The 14859-nt window shown below is 42.2% G+C and overlaps 1 protein-coding gene across 5 annotated transcripts in view; it reads left to right on the top strand.

The window, feature by feature from the left end:
* Positions 1 to 14859, top strand: part of LOC124640342 (papilin) — a 108450-nt gene that overhangs the window by 83319 nt on the left and 10272 nt on the right. For 2 of the 5 annotated variants that reach the window (XM_047178063.1, XM_047178064.1), the window contains 20 exons: positions 440 to 524; positions 973 to 1139; positions 1907 to 2077; positions 2348 to 2471; positions 2668 to 2764; positions 3070 to 3259; positions 3835 to 4005; positions 4438 to 4564; positions 4771 to 4849; positions 4979 to 5165; positions 5385 to 5558; positions 5698 to 5886; positions 6893 to 6980; positions 7203 to 7324; positions 7716 to 7929; positions 8205 to 8326; positions 8588 to 8773; positions 8980 to 9116; positions 9435 to 9582; positions 13995 to 14441. In XM_047178063.1, the coding sequence (XP_047034019.1) occupies positions 440 to 524; positions 973 to 1139; positions 1907 to 2077; positions 2348 to 2471; positions 2668 to 2764; positions 3070 to 3259; positions 3835 to 4005; positions 4438 to 4564; positions 4771 to 4849; positions 4979 to 5165; positions 5385 to 5558; positions 5698 to 5886; positions 6893 to 6980; positions 7203 to 7324; positions 7716 to 7929; positions 8205 to 8326; positions 8588 to 8773; positions 8980 to 9116; positions 9435 to 9582; positions 13995 to 14441 (3225 nt within the window). The remainder of the gene's footprint in view (positions 1 to 439; positions 525 to 972; positions 1140 to 1906; positions 2078 to 2347; positions 2472 to 2667; positions 2765 to 3069; positions 3260 to 3834; positions 4006 to 4437; positions 4565 to 4770; positions 4850 to 4978; positions 5166 to 5384; positions 5559 to 5697; positions 5887 to 6892; positions 6981 to 7202; positions 7325 to 7715; positions 7930 to 8204; positions 8327 to 8587; positions 8774 to 8979; positions 9117 to 9434; positions 9583 to 13994; positions 14442 to 14859) is intronic. The other 3 variants (XM_047178067.1, XM_047178065.1, XM_047178066.1) reach the window with 3 other exon arrangements.

Consider the following 14859-nt stretch of genomic DNA (forward strand, 5'->3'; position numbering starts at 1 on the left):
TTGGTAAGATTTTCGTATTAACAGATTTTTTGTGAAGAATGATTTAAAAAGAACGAGTTTAATCAGCGAGGCAGGACAGGGAGAGGATGCAAGATATTCTAAACTGCGGTATCAAGGTATTTTTGACTAAATATTTACTTACTTTTTATTGTAATTAACGAATGGGTTTGTGTTGTGCATGCTTACTCTTTTTTGGTAGAACTGTATTATTTTGATTTACTTGAAATTAATCCCGCATATGCTTGGTATGGTGGAAGTTACAGATTCTTGGTTAATCCTTAACATTCTAAGAACAGTATTTAAACTTGAAATAATAATATGCTTGATATGGTGGAAGGATTTGAAATTGCAATTTTGAGAGATACATTGTTTTATTAAGACGTAAAATTTATATGACCTATGAAGTAAAGATGTGGTCTAATCGTGATGAACTTCACAGAGCCCGACAAGTGCACGCTGCCTGCTGAGACCGGCGAGTGCTCCAACTACAGGGAGAGGTGGTTCTATGACACTGCCATCAAGAGGTAAGGCATTATAACAACTATCAAAACGTTATCATTTGACTCATTTCACAATTTTAGGTCATAGATTTATGAGATTTTCTTAAGCCAATTTATAAAACCTGACTTAAGCTGCACATTATTGGCAAAAGGCTTGCTCACGTCATGTTTTTTTTATTTATTAAGTAATTGGAATAATACTTCATCATATACTTAAAACAAAATGATATTTGAAGAACGAATAAAGATAGAAGAGGACCGTGTATTACATTTAGGCTGCCCGCCTACGTCCGATAATATAACCGATTTTTTGTAGGAGAAAAATAGAACACACTAATGGCAATAGGGCAACACACACGTCCTACAAAAGAATTAGCCTGAATATCTGTCTTACAAAAAGTCTGACGTGAGCAGGAAGCAGGTCATCGGACCTTACTGAATGTCAAAAACCCATTAAAACGAATGTTACCAGATGTCGTCAATTCTACTACGGCGGCTGCGGCGGCAATGAGAACAACTTCAACACAGAGGCGGAGTGCAAGGGCTCCTGCGCAGAGCTGCAGACCACCACCACCACCACCACCACGGCCAGGCCCACGCAGCCACAGCAGCAACGACCAGAAAACCCGGAGCCAGCAGGTACGAACTAAAGGATGACCAACTGCTCTTACACTGGAAGTATTGTAGTAAAGACTGCCGCTAATCTTTATGCCACTATCTTAGGTCATTATATTCTAAACCAGAATAGTTTACTGACTGACTAGAAGCCGACCCCAACATGGGAAAAGGCTCGGGAGATGATGAGCGTAGTTTAATCCCTATCATTATATTTCAAGGGTCGAGAGCCCTAGCACGGATATCTAACTAAGGCCTCTGCCTCGAATTTTGCGGGCAGCGGGGCGGCAGCGGCGGCGGCGCGGGAGCGGGGCGGGCAACGCATACCTGTTCTCGAAACTAGCGGGCAGATCGCGCGGCAATATAGCAGTGTAGTGTTGTGTTCTGTAGTGTTTGCTGTTCCATATATGTGTCCTCTCAAAGATGGCCGAAATAATTAGCTCTTGCACGTCCGAAGACATTTTGATACGTCACAAAATGTATAACACTATGCCTACAATGCAGACGCCCACCGCGGGCGGTCACCGCTTGACTGGAGCGCACCGCTCGTTGCCCGCCGCCGCGCCGCCTCCCGCGCCGCTGTATTCGAGGGCCGGTCCATTTGATTATACGCGTAAGATCCTGCCGCTCCCGCGCCGCCGCCGCCGCCGCCCCGCTGCCCGCAAAATTCGAGGCAGAGGCCTAATGCTTCCAAAAAGGGCTCAGGTAGCCTAAAATACCCGTAAAACTTCAGTAAAAAGCTGTAAAAAATGATGATGGGTCTTCAGAAGTTTTGTTTTTGGTATTCTCAGAATACTGTTTGCTGGAGATCGACGCTGGTCCGTGCAACGACACTGTGACTCGGTACGCCTACGACAGTGCGCTCGGTCGCTGCGTGACCTTCGAGTACGGAGGCTGTGGTGGAAACCAGAATAACTTCCCCGATTACGAGTACTGCTCCCTCTACTGTGGTGCCACACAAGGTATGATTGAACACTAACAGCCTTACTATAAAATCTTAAACATCTGTTGAACACTTGTCTAAAAAAAGGCGGTAAAATTATAAAGCTGAAAGTTTTACTTGTCTGATTTGAAAAAATCATTCGAAGGAAGATATAGCCCACTTTTTGTTCTGCCCTTGAAGTAGGTCCCACGGGACGCTGGTGATAATTATGACAGCAGCCAGTACTTAAATAACTTCATCATCAGTTCTTCTCCAAAATATGAAAGTTACACTGTTCGTGTGTTCACAGACATCTGCCAGCTGCCGATGATGACTGGACCATGCGAGGCGTCTCTGCAGCGCTTCTTCTACGACCCTGCCACCGACTCCTGCAGTCAGTTTACATACGGAGGTTGCGAGGGCAATGACAACAGGTAAGTTTAAAACGACATTACAAAAGAACAAAATAGGAGTAACAGAGATGATAGAGATTATTGTTTTCGTTTAAGAAATTCAATAATGAAACAAAAAAATACTATTAAAATCCGCGTCGAAGCCTTTACCATCTTTTTTATTCTTATCCTAAATGTAATGTTTTAGTTACTACTATATACCTACTTCCATTTTTAGATTCGAGACTCGAGAGGCCTGCGAGAGTAGATGTAGATCTCGTCCGGCGCCCAGACCGACCCCGTCTCCAACCACGGTTACACCTCCCCCTGCAGTTGTTAGTATCATCATATCATTATTTACTTACAAATTCAATATAATTTACGAGACCATGACTAGTTTATACAACTTCTAGTGTATGTGTAAAATAAAGACCTTGTTAAAGAGATTATCGTAAACGAAAAAGATACCTACATAAATAAAAAATTCAAGAGGAACATGATCTTGGGCTTGCCAAGCTTTATTTGGTGTTTTGCTCCTGTATTTCTAGTGTCACTCATTCCTGATGTGTCCCTTGCATTGTATCTAATCTATTCTATCTTTGCATCCCATACATGATTTGTCACAATTTCCTTCATCCAGGATATACCAGCAGAGTGCAGGTCTGCACAGGAGACGTGTTCACACGGCGGCGTGGTGTGGTACTTCGACCCCACACGCAGCGAGTGCGTGTCACACGCCAACTATGAGAACGGGTCGGACTGCCGCTACTCCAACACTTACTCCTCGCAAGAGGGTTGTGAAAGATCCTGTGGAGCCTTCAAGGGAGTTGGTAGGTTGACTTCACTTTCCATCATTAATCTGTAGTCTTGATGGTTTATACTGTTGGAAGAGAGCCGTGGTTAACCGTTTCAATTAATTACTTTCCGTGTAATCGGCACAAAAGCCAGCATCAAAAGAGAAAATTTTAAAATCTTTATGGGCCCCAAGCCCATGAAATGAAACATTGAACAATTGAAGATTCGACGTCTGAAAACATTGGCTCATCAAAAATATGTAAATGTTGCTAAGTATATCTTAGACACCATTGACTGTGTTTCGGATGGCACGTTAAACTGTAGGTCCCGGCTGTCAGTGAACATCCTTGACAGTCGTTACGGGTAGTCAGAAGCCAGAAAGTCTGACACCAGTCTAACCAAGGGGTATCGGGTTGCCCGGGTTACTGGGTTGAGGAGGTCAGATAGGCAGTCGCTTCTTGTAAAGCACTGGTACTCAGCTGAATCCGGTTGAACTGGAAGCCGACCCCAACATGATTGGGAAAAGGCTCGGAGGATGATCAAAAATGAGAGATATACCGAACCAGATAATCCTGCCAGATATTCTAAAACAAGCCATTTATTATCCTAGATGTGTGCAAGCAACGAATGGACCCAGGTCCATGCAGGGCCTACATGCCGAAGGTATACTTCGACGCGTCGACCGGTCAGTGTCGCGAGTTCGTGTATGGAGGCTGCTTAGGAGGCGCCAACCGTTTCTCCTCAGTGGATGAGTGCTCGCAAGTCTGCAAGTCTGAAATAGGTAAGAATTAAAGCACCATATAAGAACTTAAGGGCTTAAGGTTATTGGTCTTCAAATAATTTTATTTCATAGGCCTTTGCAAGCACTTAGGAACGTCAAAAATATAAATAAGTTTGATTCTTGTTGCCCATTCTAAAAGTAGCTTCTTATGGATAAGAACGGGCAAGAAACTCGATGGTTACTCTTTTTAAAGTAAAGTTTTACACTATGTATTGATGATACAATAATAGCATGCGAAGCTCATGTAGAATCGCAAACAAAAAAAAAACTGAGAATAAATAGTTCTTTGATCTATTTATCTCAAGTCGGAGTTGACATAATATGCGAAAGTCCTGGCGATCCTTCGTAATGAAAAGCTCTTCATTTGAACAACTTCGTACTCCAACTGCGTTGTCTTGGATCTTCATACTCATGATCGTTGCGTTCCATCAGCGGACGTGTGCTCGCTGCCACCAGAGGAAGGCAACTGCTTCAGCTACATCCCGCAGTGGTACTACGACACTCTGCGTGATCAGTGTCTGCAGTTCGTATACACTGGCTGCAGTGGCAACGATAACAGGTCAGCTGTGATTCATACTTAAGCCTCTTCTAGATACTGAAGTTACTTAAGCTACTTAAGATCTAATGTTATGTTATGTGTCTAATGTATCATCTAATGTAGTCTATGTGTGATCTAATGTTATGTGCTTTAGTAATTCTATCATGTTTATTACATAGCACTCTTCAAACTTTAAAGATCCATTCATTGTGTCGTTATTTTCCCAGATTTGAGACTAAGTCCGACTGTGAGTCTCGCTGCAAGCGTCCTACTCTCACCACTACCACTACAGCTGCTCCTCCACAGGTTCTTATTATATTTTCATATTACACGGCAGTGCTATCTATGTTTAAAATTTTGGAATCTACTTTGCTCAACTTTAAAAACTGTCTGTTGTTCATTTGTGATGTTTAGACTTATTTTCTATCATAATAGCAAACGGAAGAATCAGAATGCAAGACCCCGAGCTCGCTGGAGCCGTGCGGCGCCAACGTGACGATGTTCTATTACGACTCGGAGAGGAGACAGTGTCTCGCCGGGGAGATCGGCAACTGTGGACATCCCAACACCTACCGTACTGAGGAGGAGTGCGAGAGGAGGTGCGGCGCTTTCGTCGGATTAGGTGAGGAACACTGTCATATAGAAGCCATGTATTTTTCCAACCATTAATTTGTGAACGGTCTTGCAAAAGATCGCCTCGAATCAGAAAAGGGCCTCCCCATCTCTCTTCCGTGGGTGTCGACTAAGGGAGCTGAGGCCTAATAAAATTGGGGGCAGGAGGAGGATGTCTTGAAAAAGTATGTTTATCTTAATAGTTATTCTTCATTGTTTTAACCAAAAGATCCATGCGGTTCCCACCTGGACCCGGGTCCATGTCGTGCATCCATCCCGAAGTTCTACTGGGACTCCATCACTGCCAGCTGTCAGGAGTACTCGTACGGCGGCTGCGACGGCGGACCGAACCGGTTCTCCACGGTCGACGAGTGCGAGTCGGTTTGCAAAGCCTTCAGACCCCGTAAGTGGCAGCACTAACCATTGGTTATGGAATCTTGTTTTTAAAAATTCTTCATTTCTACAACTCACACGTATATGCGAGGCATGCGTCTCATAACGCTTCCGGCGGTAGTGCTAACATGAGTTGGGTTGTGGGGTAGCTGTGGAGTGCCTGGAGCGGGCGGACGTGGGCGCGGCGTGCGACGCGGCGCCGGGCGCGCGCTATCACTACAGCGCGGCGCTGGCCGACTGCGTGGTGTTCGCCTACCTCGGCTGTGGCGGCAACGGCAACAACTTCCGCTCCTACCAGCAATGCCTCGACCACTGCACGCCGAACTTACAGCCCGACGGTACTTCTGACGCTTCACGCTCTGCACGATCGTGCGCCTCGATCCCAAGCAAAACCAAATTTTGCAGTGCCTATTATGATCTGGCCAAAATACAGAACAACTAATTTGAAGAATGTTCAGTTACTACTTCCATAGAAAGTTCTTATTTTTAAACCACATAACTTGAGAGCTTAAGTTATAATTTTACTGGTAGAAGAAGAAAAATGATTTAAATAATTTTTGAGTATTTTCGGCCATCTTCGATTTGAAAATGTTCGATTGCATCGTCGTCAGTGTCAAAGCCGCTGGTATCTGCATGTGACGTCAATGATTTAGCTTCCTCTGCACTGCTTGCACACGCTTGCATCTCTGTCTTGCACCTACACCTATCCGTCTGCACTTTATGATATCTTCGTATGATTAGTTGTTAAATAATTGATGTGTTCATGAATTTTAAAAGATGGAGAACATACGAGTCTATATTCTATCTTACTGGTTTGGTGGTCACCAATGATGGTGCTACATTCATTGATTTCCTGGGTTAACAATAAAACGACGAAAGCTATCCAGTTCATTTGAGCAAAGCTCAAGGGCTGGATGCTGTATATAGCTGATAGTTGTTCCTAAATCCAGACTGAGTTGTTGCTCGGTGTTGTGTAAAATATCGGTGGTTCACACTTGACATGAAACCTGGGTCTACAGTCAGCTGCCAGTTACTCAAGTAAATTAATGATTCACTCCAAAATGTTATGTCATCGACATTTGGCTAACTCATACTAGGTAGTTGACTATAGTCCAAAGTTTAGTGTGAAACCATTTGGGGCATTTTGGGTGAAACTAGAATTCCTTCCTAGAATTCCTTACGTTGGTCAAGAAGGCCTACATTTATTGGCAACCCTACAGTACTAATATTCGAGAAAGCGTGGTGTCAAGGATGTCAACTAATGCAGGTATTCTTACCTTCGTAATTGAGGAAGGAGTTCTAGGTTTAGTGAGCAGCAAGTTGTAATGAATGTTGTGTCTAAAGTTGTAGATTGCTCGATATACCGCATGGAGTGCGACGCCCTGGACTGCAAGTTCGGAACTCTTCACTATGAACAAGATGGCTGCGAGAGGTTTGTAGAACAATTTCAGTTTTCCAGCTAGTGAGCTGGAAATATTCTTTTATGGGTATGTAAACAGTGGTTTACATACCCATAAAAGAATATTTCCTACCTATATGATGAGATTGACTTGTTAACCTGCTGTTGACTGCATCATTGCTAGAACAAAAATATGAAGAAGAATACATATTTTGTGGAAGACCCAGTATATTATAATATTGTCTTTCCCTACAGATGTATATGTAAGGAAGACCCGTGCCTGAGAGCGAACTGTTCAGCATCAGAGCACTGCGAAGTGTACCTCAAGAGAGACCCTGGCGTGCAAGGCGTGGAGTATGCTGCTAAATGCATTGCTGGTAATCTACCATTTTGTCAATATGGTGTATACGTTTCAGTGCTATCTGGGTCCTGGTCCGTTAATATCCCTTAAAGTATACTGATGTTACCGAGCCATTGGAAAATTTGATAAATTTTCAGGATTTACATCTTCTTCTTTGATTTAAAAGCCCAGCTCTTGTCGGCTGCTCGTTCCATTTAGGCCTGTCTAGCGCCAACTCCTGAAATTCTTTATACGTCACAACCTTCAACTTCTCTTTTATTGCTTGATGTAGCTTTACCTTGTACTCTTTCCTTCGATCTTCCTTTCCACGATGTTTTTGAGGATTTACAAAACTATAGATAATTAATTTACATCCCCTATCGACGGATATTCGTGGTATTCTGTTTAACTTATTTACCCCTTTATAGAGGAGAACGAAGTGTTCGACTGTGGAGACTACGTGGAACACTGCTCGCGCTTGCAGTGCGAGTACGGCGTGCAGCGCGCTCGCCTGCCGAACGGCTGCGAGCAGTGCTCGTGCGTGCAGGTCGAGGTGGACTGCCGCCCGTTACAGGAGGAGTGCGACCAGCTTATTTGTAACTACGGCATGGATAAGATACCTGGACCTGATGGATGTGAGAGGTAAATAATTAGGTACCCCTTTGTTTTGCTACATAGGGTGTACTTTCAATTTCAAATCCTCTTAGTGGGACTTCTTTCAAGCTTGTTTGTATACTTTGTAAGTCGTAATTTTGGACAACACAACACAACATTGGAAAATCTCTGTTGTATCGGTTGTCCTGGACTCAAAGTTCAAAAGTTGGAATATAATAATCAGCCCTGTTTATACCTACTTGTTAATTAATACTACTGTGTTACTTAGGCCTATTGTATAAAAATATGTTTGTTTTGTACAGATGCAAGTGCAAGGACTACCCATGTGCATCGAAATCGTGCGCCGCGGGCGAGCGCTGCGTGGTTTCGCAATACTGGGAGGCTGTCAACCAAGAGATGAAATACTCCGCTGACTGTCATCCTAGTGCGTATCTTTGGGAATCATTGTCTTACTACCCTTATATTATTAGGCGCTGCCGACCACTCTATATCACCCTTTCCCTTTATTCCCTTATGTACTTTCCGTAGGTATGTACTTATTTATGCACTCTCCCTTTTACTCCATATACTTCCTTATGTACTCCCAATATTTGCTCCCTTATGCTCCACTATTTATGTCTTACCTCACAATCATCACCCCTTATTAGACAGTTGAGCTCAACTCAATGACACATTTCCTCCACAGTTGTGAAGCCGGGCGCATGTCCAGTGGAGCAGACGACTACAAACGAGGTGACGTGTCGCCGCGACTGCAAGGACGATGCGGACTGCCGCGGCGTCGGCAAGTGTTGCCGCCGAGGCTGCAGCAGCGTGTGTACCGAGCCCGTCGAGCAGACCAGCCCTCATCCACTGATTACTACTCTTGCACCAGGTCAGATAGCAAGATGTCGAGTATAATGTAGTTGATAGGCTTAAAGCTAGAAGGAATGTAAAATAGATAGTTCTGCAGAAAATTTGCATAAAAGGACCACAAACTTTGGGAGACGAAACACCGTTTTTTTATGACAAATTAAGGTGCACCTCTCATACAAGTTATGCTTAAAGACCCTCATTACTAAAGTGCATGTTTGTTGTCAGACGTGCCAGCCGCACCTCAGGCACTGCCGGCCCCTGAGCCTCAGGTGGAGGCAGCTGAAGGAGGCAAGGCGACCCTGCGCTGTCTGTTCCACGGCAACCCACCACCCAAGATCACCTGGAAATATGGAGAAGTTACCGTACGCATAGCTTATTACAGGACTCTGCTTGTTCCAAGCTAGACTGTTGCTAAGTAATCATTTGTCCAGCCCTTTCCTAATTTCGTTGGAGTCGGCTTCCAGTGTAACCGGATGCTACAGCAATATTACTACAAAAACAGTGATCACAAAATTAATACTATGACTGTCACCTATGTTCTGTTGGGTACTTATTTAACTGGGTAAACAGTTTCCGTAAGATTCCCTACAGTGTCTTCATCTTTACCATACAAACTGATGTCGGCTATTCAGGTAATTAGGAAAATTCTGAAAATCACTACTATGCTTATTTCCAAACAGATCGACGGCAACGCTGGTCGCTACAGGCTGCAATCTGACGGAGCTTTGGAGATCGTGTCCCTATACCGCAACGATACTGGCGTCTACATCTGTGTAGCCGACAATGGCCTAGGCCAGGCCACGCAGGAGATCTACCTGGCTGTCACTGGTAAGTGGAGGAATGAGGGTACTGGTGAAACTGGGTACTGGTGGTAGTTTCATAAAGTACTGTGGACTCTGGTGGAAGGTTAAGGGCACAATAAGTGGGGGTTGGTAACTAGACGGAGTGTTAACGCGCTGTCATACTTGCGGATTTCTTGGGATTTCTACATACGGGTGACAGTAAACAATTGACATATCTGCTGGTTCAAACAATGACACCAGAAGTATTGGCAAAGGTTTTATATTGCCCGGAATGTAACACTCGTAAAAAGCCCTGTGAAAAAGAACCGAGCAGAAATTCTGCAGGTGTGAAAGCGCTGTAAAAGTATTGTCGTTGATCAACATAAGACTGATTGAAGCTTTATTTTCTCTCGCCATGGTCCACAGTAACGTTGATTTAGCAAGCTTGCAGTTTTTGCATTTTAGAATGTGATTTGAAAATTTCCAGTAGTTAGAAGTTTGGGGTTGATTGAGAAGTAGTTTAGATCATTAACTTGGGTGCTATTCTCTTCTATCTATCTTTGTTTGAAGATTAACACTTTTCCTCTTTTCTTTATAAAACTAATGTGATGACCAGCAGCGGAAATTTTTACCTTTGATATAATAAGCCCTTTTCAGGTATTTTTGAGACAAAATTGTAGAAAAAAACCCTTTAAACATTTACCTTTTAACCTACTTTACTTGTGTAGGTACTGATTGTTTGCTAATCCACCAAATATAAGCAAATATCGTGATACTAAAAACTGTGACATTAGATAAATCTTGTAGTTCAAACACGATTATCAGAAGCGAAGATTTTCTATAGTGACTATTAATAGGCTGGCACACCGTTACGCCTACGTATTGCAAAGTGCTTCTAAAAGATACGGATTAATTTTTAATCCTACATAAGAGTTTCTTTTAAAAAACCAGCCAAGTGCGAATCGGATTCACACACGAAGTTTTCCGTACCATTATTTAGAAAATGAGCAAAAAAATTACGTTTGTTGTATGGGAGCCCCCGAAAATATTTATTGTATTCTAGAATTTTTTGTTATAGCGGCAACAAAAATACATCATCTGTGAAAATTTCAACTCTCTTACTATCACGGTTCATGAGATACAGCCTGGTGACAGACGGACGGACGGAGGGACGGGCGGACAGAGGAGCGAAAACAATAGGGTCCCGTTTTATTTATTTTATTTTATTTGGGAAAACTTTTTTACCCTTTGGGTACGGAACCCTAAAAAGACAGAATATGAATACCTTTATTGTCTTTTAGACAGTTGTAGTTATTTATCTTATTTATTAGTCATATTATTTAAAACAAAGACAAAGTTTAACTTCCCAAAATTCCCAGTAGGTACCCCAGAGTAAGTAGTGTAAACAACCTAATGTCGAAAGCAAAAAAGTAATTTTTCGTTCATGTAATTAAAATAATAAACAGATTAAATACACGTGATTCATTACAACATTATAAGTAATTAGTATCCTACTTATGTTAGCACTTAGGTGCAGTCGTTCAGAATGCTGATTGTTTGTACGTTTGTTTCTTCGTCACATGTAAAAAGTTCCTACCTGAAGATAAAATCTCAAATCAATCGAATCGAGTATTTTTACCGTCCAAAATCATACCATCTTATAAGCGAGGTGTTAGACTGGTGTCAGACTTACTGGCTTCTGACTACCTGTAACGACTGCCAAGGGTGTTCAATGACAGCCGGGACCTTTAGACTTTTGATTATAGGTACATAATACAATATTAGGATTAAGGACAGTCTAGTCTAGATCACGTTTGAGTGAATCGAACGTGTCTCGTTATACTTGACCTGCAGCTATCTGCCTCGTTTGTGACCCCTCTCGCTTGTAAACAAACTAATATGACCTTACATACACTATCATAGCTAGATAGATATTAGTTTAGACTAAATATGAACACAACATTAGTACTTAAATTGACATACACGTAACAAAGAGTATATGAATGAAGATGGATGGAAAGCAAAGACTAGAAAATAATGGCTATATCCCCTGTGTGTGATCATCACCATCCTCCGAGCCTTTTTTCCAACTATGTTGGGGTCGGCTTCCAGTCTAACCGGATGTAGCTGAGTATCAGTGCTTTACAAGGAGCGACTGCCCTATCTGACCTCCTCAACCCAGTTACCCGGGCAACCCAATACCCCTTGGTTAGACTGGTGTCAGACTTACTGTCTTAATATCCCCTATGATGGAAAGGGAAATGAAGTCTAAAGAGATGAGTGGATTGCCTGAGGGGACCTGAATAATAAAATTGATAGTATGAGGGGCAACAGTGAGCAATGAAAGCGTATAGCATATTGCACTGGCCAGGGAAATATGTAGGTGTAAGAAGAAGATTAGTGCTGAAAATATGTCTTGTCATAGTAGCCATCCTTTTTACAAGCTTTTTTCCTTCAGGAGCTGTCTGAGTACTAGGGCCGCGATAACTCTACCGAACATATCTGCAGCTCCGGCAGGTTGTCACAAGAGCTTTCTGTTAAAATATCGCGTTAAAACTAAAAATAGTTAAAGTGCTTATACTTCGGCCGTTCAGAGAATGCGTTCCTGACACCTATCAGTTAGTCACGACTAGTGATGGGCACAACATAACACTGAGTTCGTTACCGTTCCTTCAAAATGAACCGCCGCATTATTTTAAGATTATTTTCGTTTTAAATTGGCGGAATCATTTGTTTTATATTTTAGTTATTTAAGTGGAAACCAAAAAAAGGTAATATTCATATAATAAAATTGTTTTATTTATTCTTTGTTACAAGTACATTGAATTGAATGTGCGAACAGAATATTAATCAGACTCCGATTTGCTTGAGGAGGTGGTGTCTTCATCATCATCTTCGCCTACATGTATAATTATATTATTATCAATAACAGAATCAATCCTGATATCTCGGTCTAACAAAAGCCGGGTAATCAAATAAAAACAGATCGAAAACACTTGAAAAACGTGGTCTATGCGCACGAAACGACAACGGACGACTGTTTTAGCGTCACAAAATGGCGGCCCATAACGCCATTTGGGGTTACCATTTTTAATCTAAGTATAAAAATGCGGTTTGGTCATAGTTTTATTTTTATATTTCATAAACGTTATAATTAAGTCTTATAGTCCATTATTTTCCAATTCTTGAAAAGAAAATCAAAACGTATTATTTTATATTATAACTGTATAAGAACAGATTACGATACTTGCCTGTTATTTTTAGCACAGCACTACAAAATATAAACCGCTGACATAACCTTGTAATAGCGCAGTATAGATTTAGAAAAATATTGTTTACCAAGTTATTTGACACTCAGTTTGGCACAAAATTATAACATTCATTGATTATTGATATAATAATGTTGTTTTAATGCTCCTCAATTGTTAAAACGGTAAACAACCAGCAAAAATATTTTTATCGTAACTGCAACGCCATTGCAAAGTTACGTCGTCAGTTCAATCGCGACGTGTCAGGAACGCATTCTCTGAATGGCCGAACTAGAGGAAATTCTCAGGCGCATTCTCATTCTTAGGTAGGTAATAATATAAACCGTATGGGGCTTAAATATAACTCAAGGAAAACAGGAAAAACGTTTTATGATGATGACTTAATTGTCACACATAAAAACCCCAATAGCTATAAAAATAAATACATTTTACCTACTGCAAATATATTCCATCGATTTGTGCAGGATAACTAGGTATTCTGACAAAATATCTGGTCATATGTAATAAATCAGATACTTTACCTATTATTGTGTATCAAATATAACAGATAATCGAACGGTTTCATAAATAACTCCAATACAATATAAATAACTTCAGGAAAACTATCAAACGTACTTAGCCCCATTTGCCCACGCGCAGCCTGCAATCTTTCGCAGTCAACACTCTGTTATCACAACATTAGCGCAATCAGTCGTGTTGTGTCCGTCAGTGGCGTCGGTCGTGTGCTCTGCGCGTGTTATCTCTCGTTTCCTCGTACCGTCGATATGTCGCGCGTCTCTCTGATCGTGGTCGCCGCGCTGCTTGCGTGCGTATGCGCAAATTCAGAAGGTGAACGACACACATTACACTTCCGCCGCTGGTTGTCACAATTGATACATTGTTTTGGTTGTTTCTGAAGTTGGTTCAATAACTTAATAATTCTGGACTTACTAAGAAAATTGTAAGTAAGTATAAAGATTGAAATGTTGTTTTTAAAAGCATAAAAATAAAGAGCCAATACTATAGAAACACTCAAAACAGTTCCTAACTTCATTTGTTATGTCCTCCCATTATAATAATGTTACGCTTAGTAGACAACATTAACATAGAGTTTATGAATGCAATTTCACTCACTACATACAAAGAAGGTTACACAAAGACTGCATTCACAAACTCTAACATCGGTTCACTAACAACCGGGGGCTGGTAGATCCTGTGGAGACGCCAGTCGGGATAGCTGGAGATGAGAACGCCGTGGTGACGGGCGAGCTGGGCAGGCCACTGTATGTGCGCTGCCTGGCCTACGGCTACCCCGAGCCCAGCGTGTTCTGGTACCGCGGCTTGGAGGAGACCATGGTGCCCTACAACGACGCGGTGTACGAAGCGAGAGGCAACGTCCTCCTCATCAGAAGCCTGGCCGTGGAGACACTAGGACACTACACGTGTCAGGCATACAACGGCATAGGCAAGCCGGCGTCGTGGGTGGTAGTGGTGCGCGCATACAGGCCGGAAGGCATATTCGTGGAGCACGAGCTGCTGGTACCACGCGCCACCTTGCCTCCAGGGCGCAGAACTCAGCCCCCCACCACCGCGGAGACTACCACCACGACCACTACCACTACCACCACCACTGAGCCACCACGGCCGCTGTTCACCGGTAAGAATGGGAACCTCAACAAACGGCAACGTACTGATTATTTGTCTTACGAACGCTCCCAAAAGATAAACTAGGAAGTTTTCCATTTTATTTTGTAAACAGGCTTAATAACGATAACATTTTTTTATAAATAATTTGGTTTAAACAGAGGAACATCGAACTCTATTCTAAGAAATAGATTGCATAGATACAAGGAGTTAGTAGTGAGACGAGTAATCAGTTATTTATACTAATGTGCGGCATGGTTTATCTCTGCATGGAGCATGTTTATGTATTCCGCTTGCATGGGTACTTCTGGCGATGGTTGATTGTTTTAGTTAAGCCCAAAGTAAACAACATATTTATAGAGTTGTTGGGAGCAACGAGAACCGCGGACATGAGGCTGTGGTATGTATACAATGATGATACATTAATACCT

This window comes from Helicoverpa zea, chromosome 20, assembly GCF_022581195.2.
Source record: "Helicoverpa zea isolate HzStark_Cry1AcR chromosome 20, ilHelZeax1.1, whole genome shotgun sequence".
In the NCBI taxonomy this organism is placed as follows: Eukaryota; Metazoa; Arthropoda; class Insecta; order Lepidoptera; family Noctuidae; genus Helicoverpa; species Helicoverpa zea.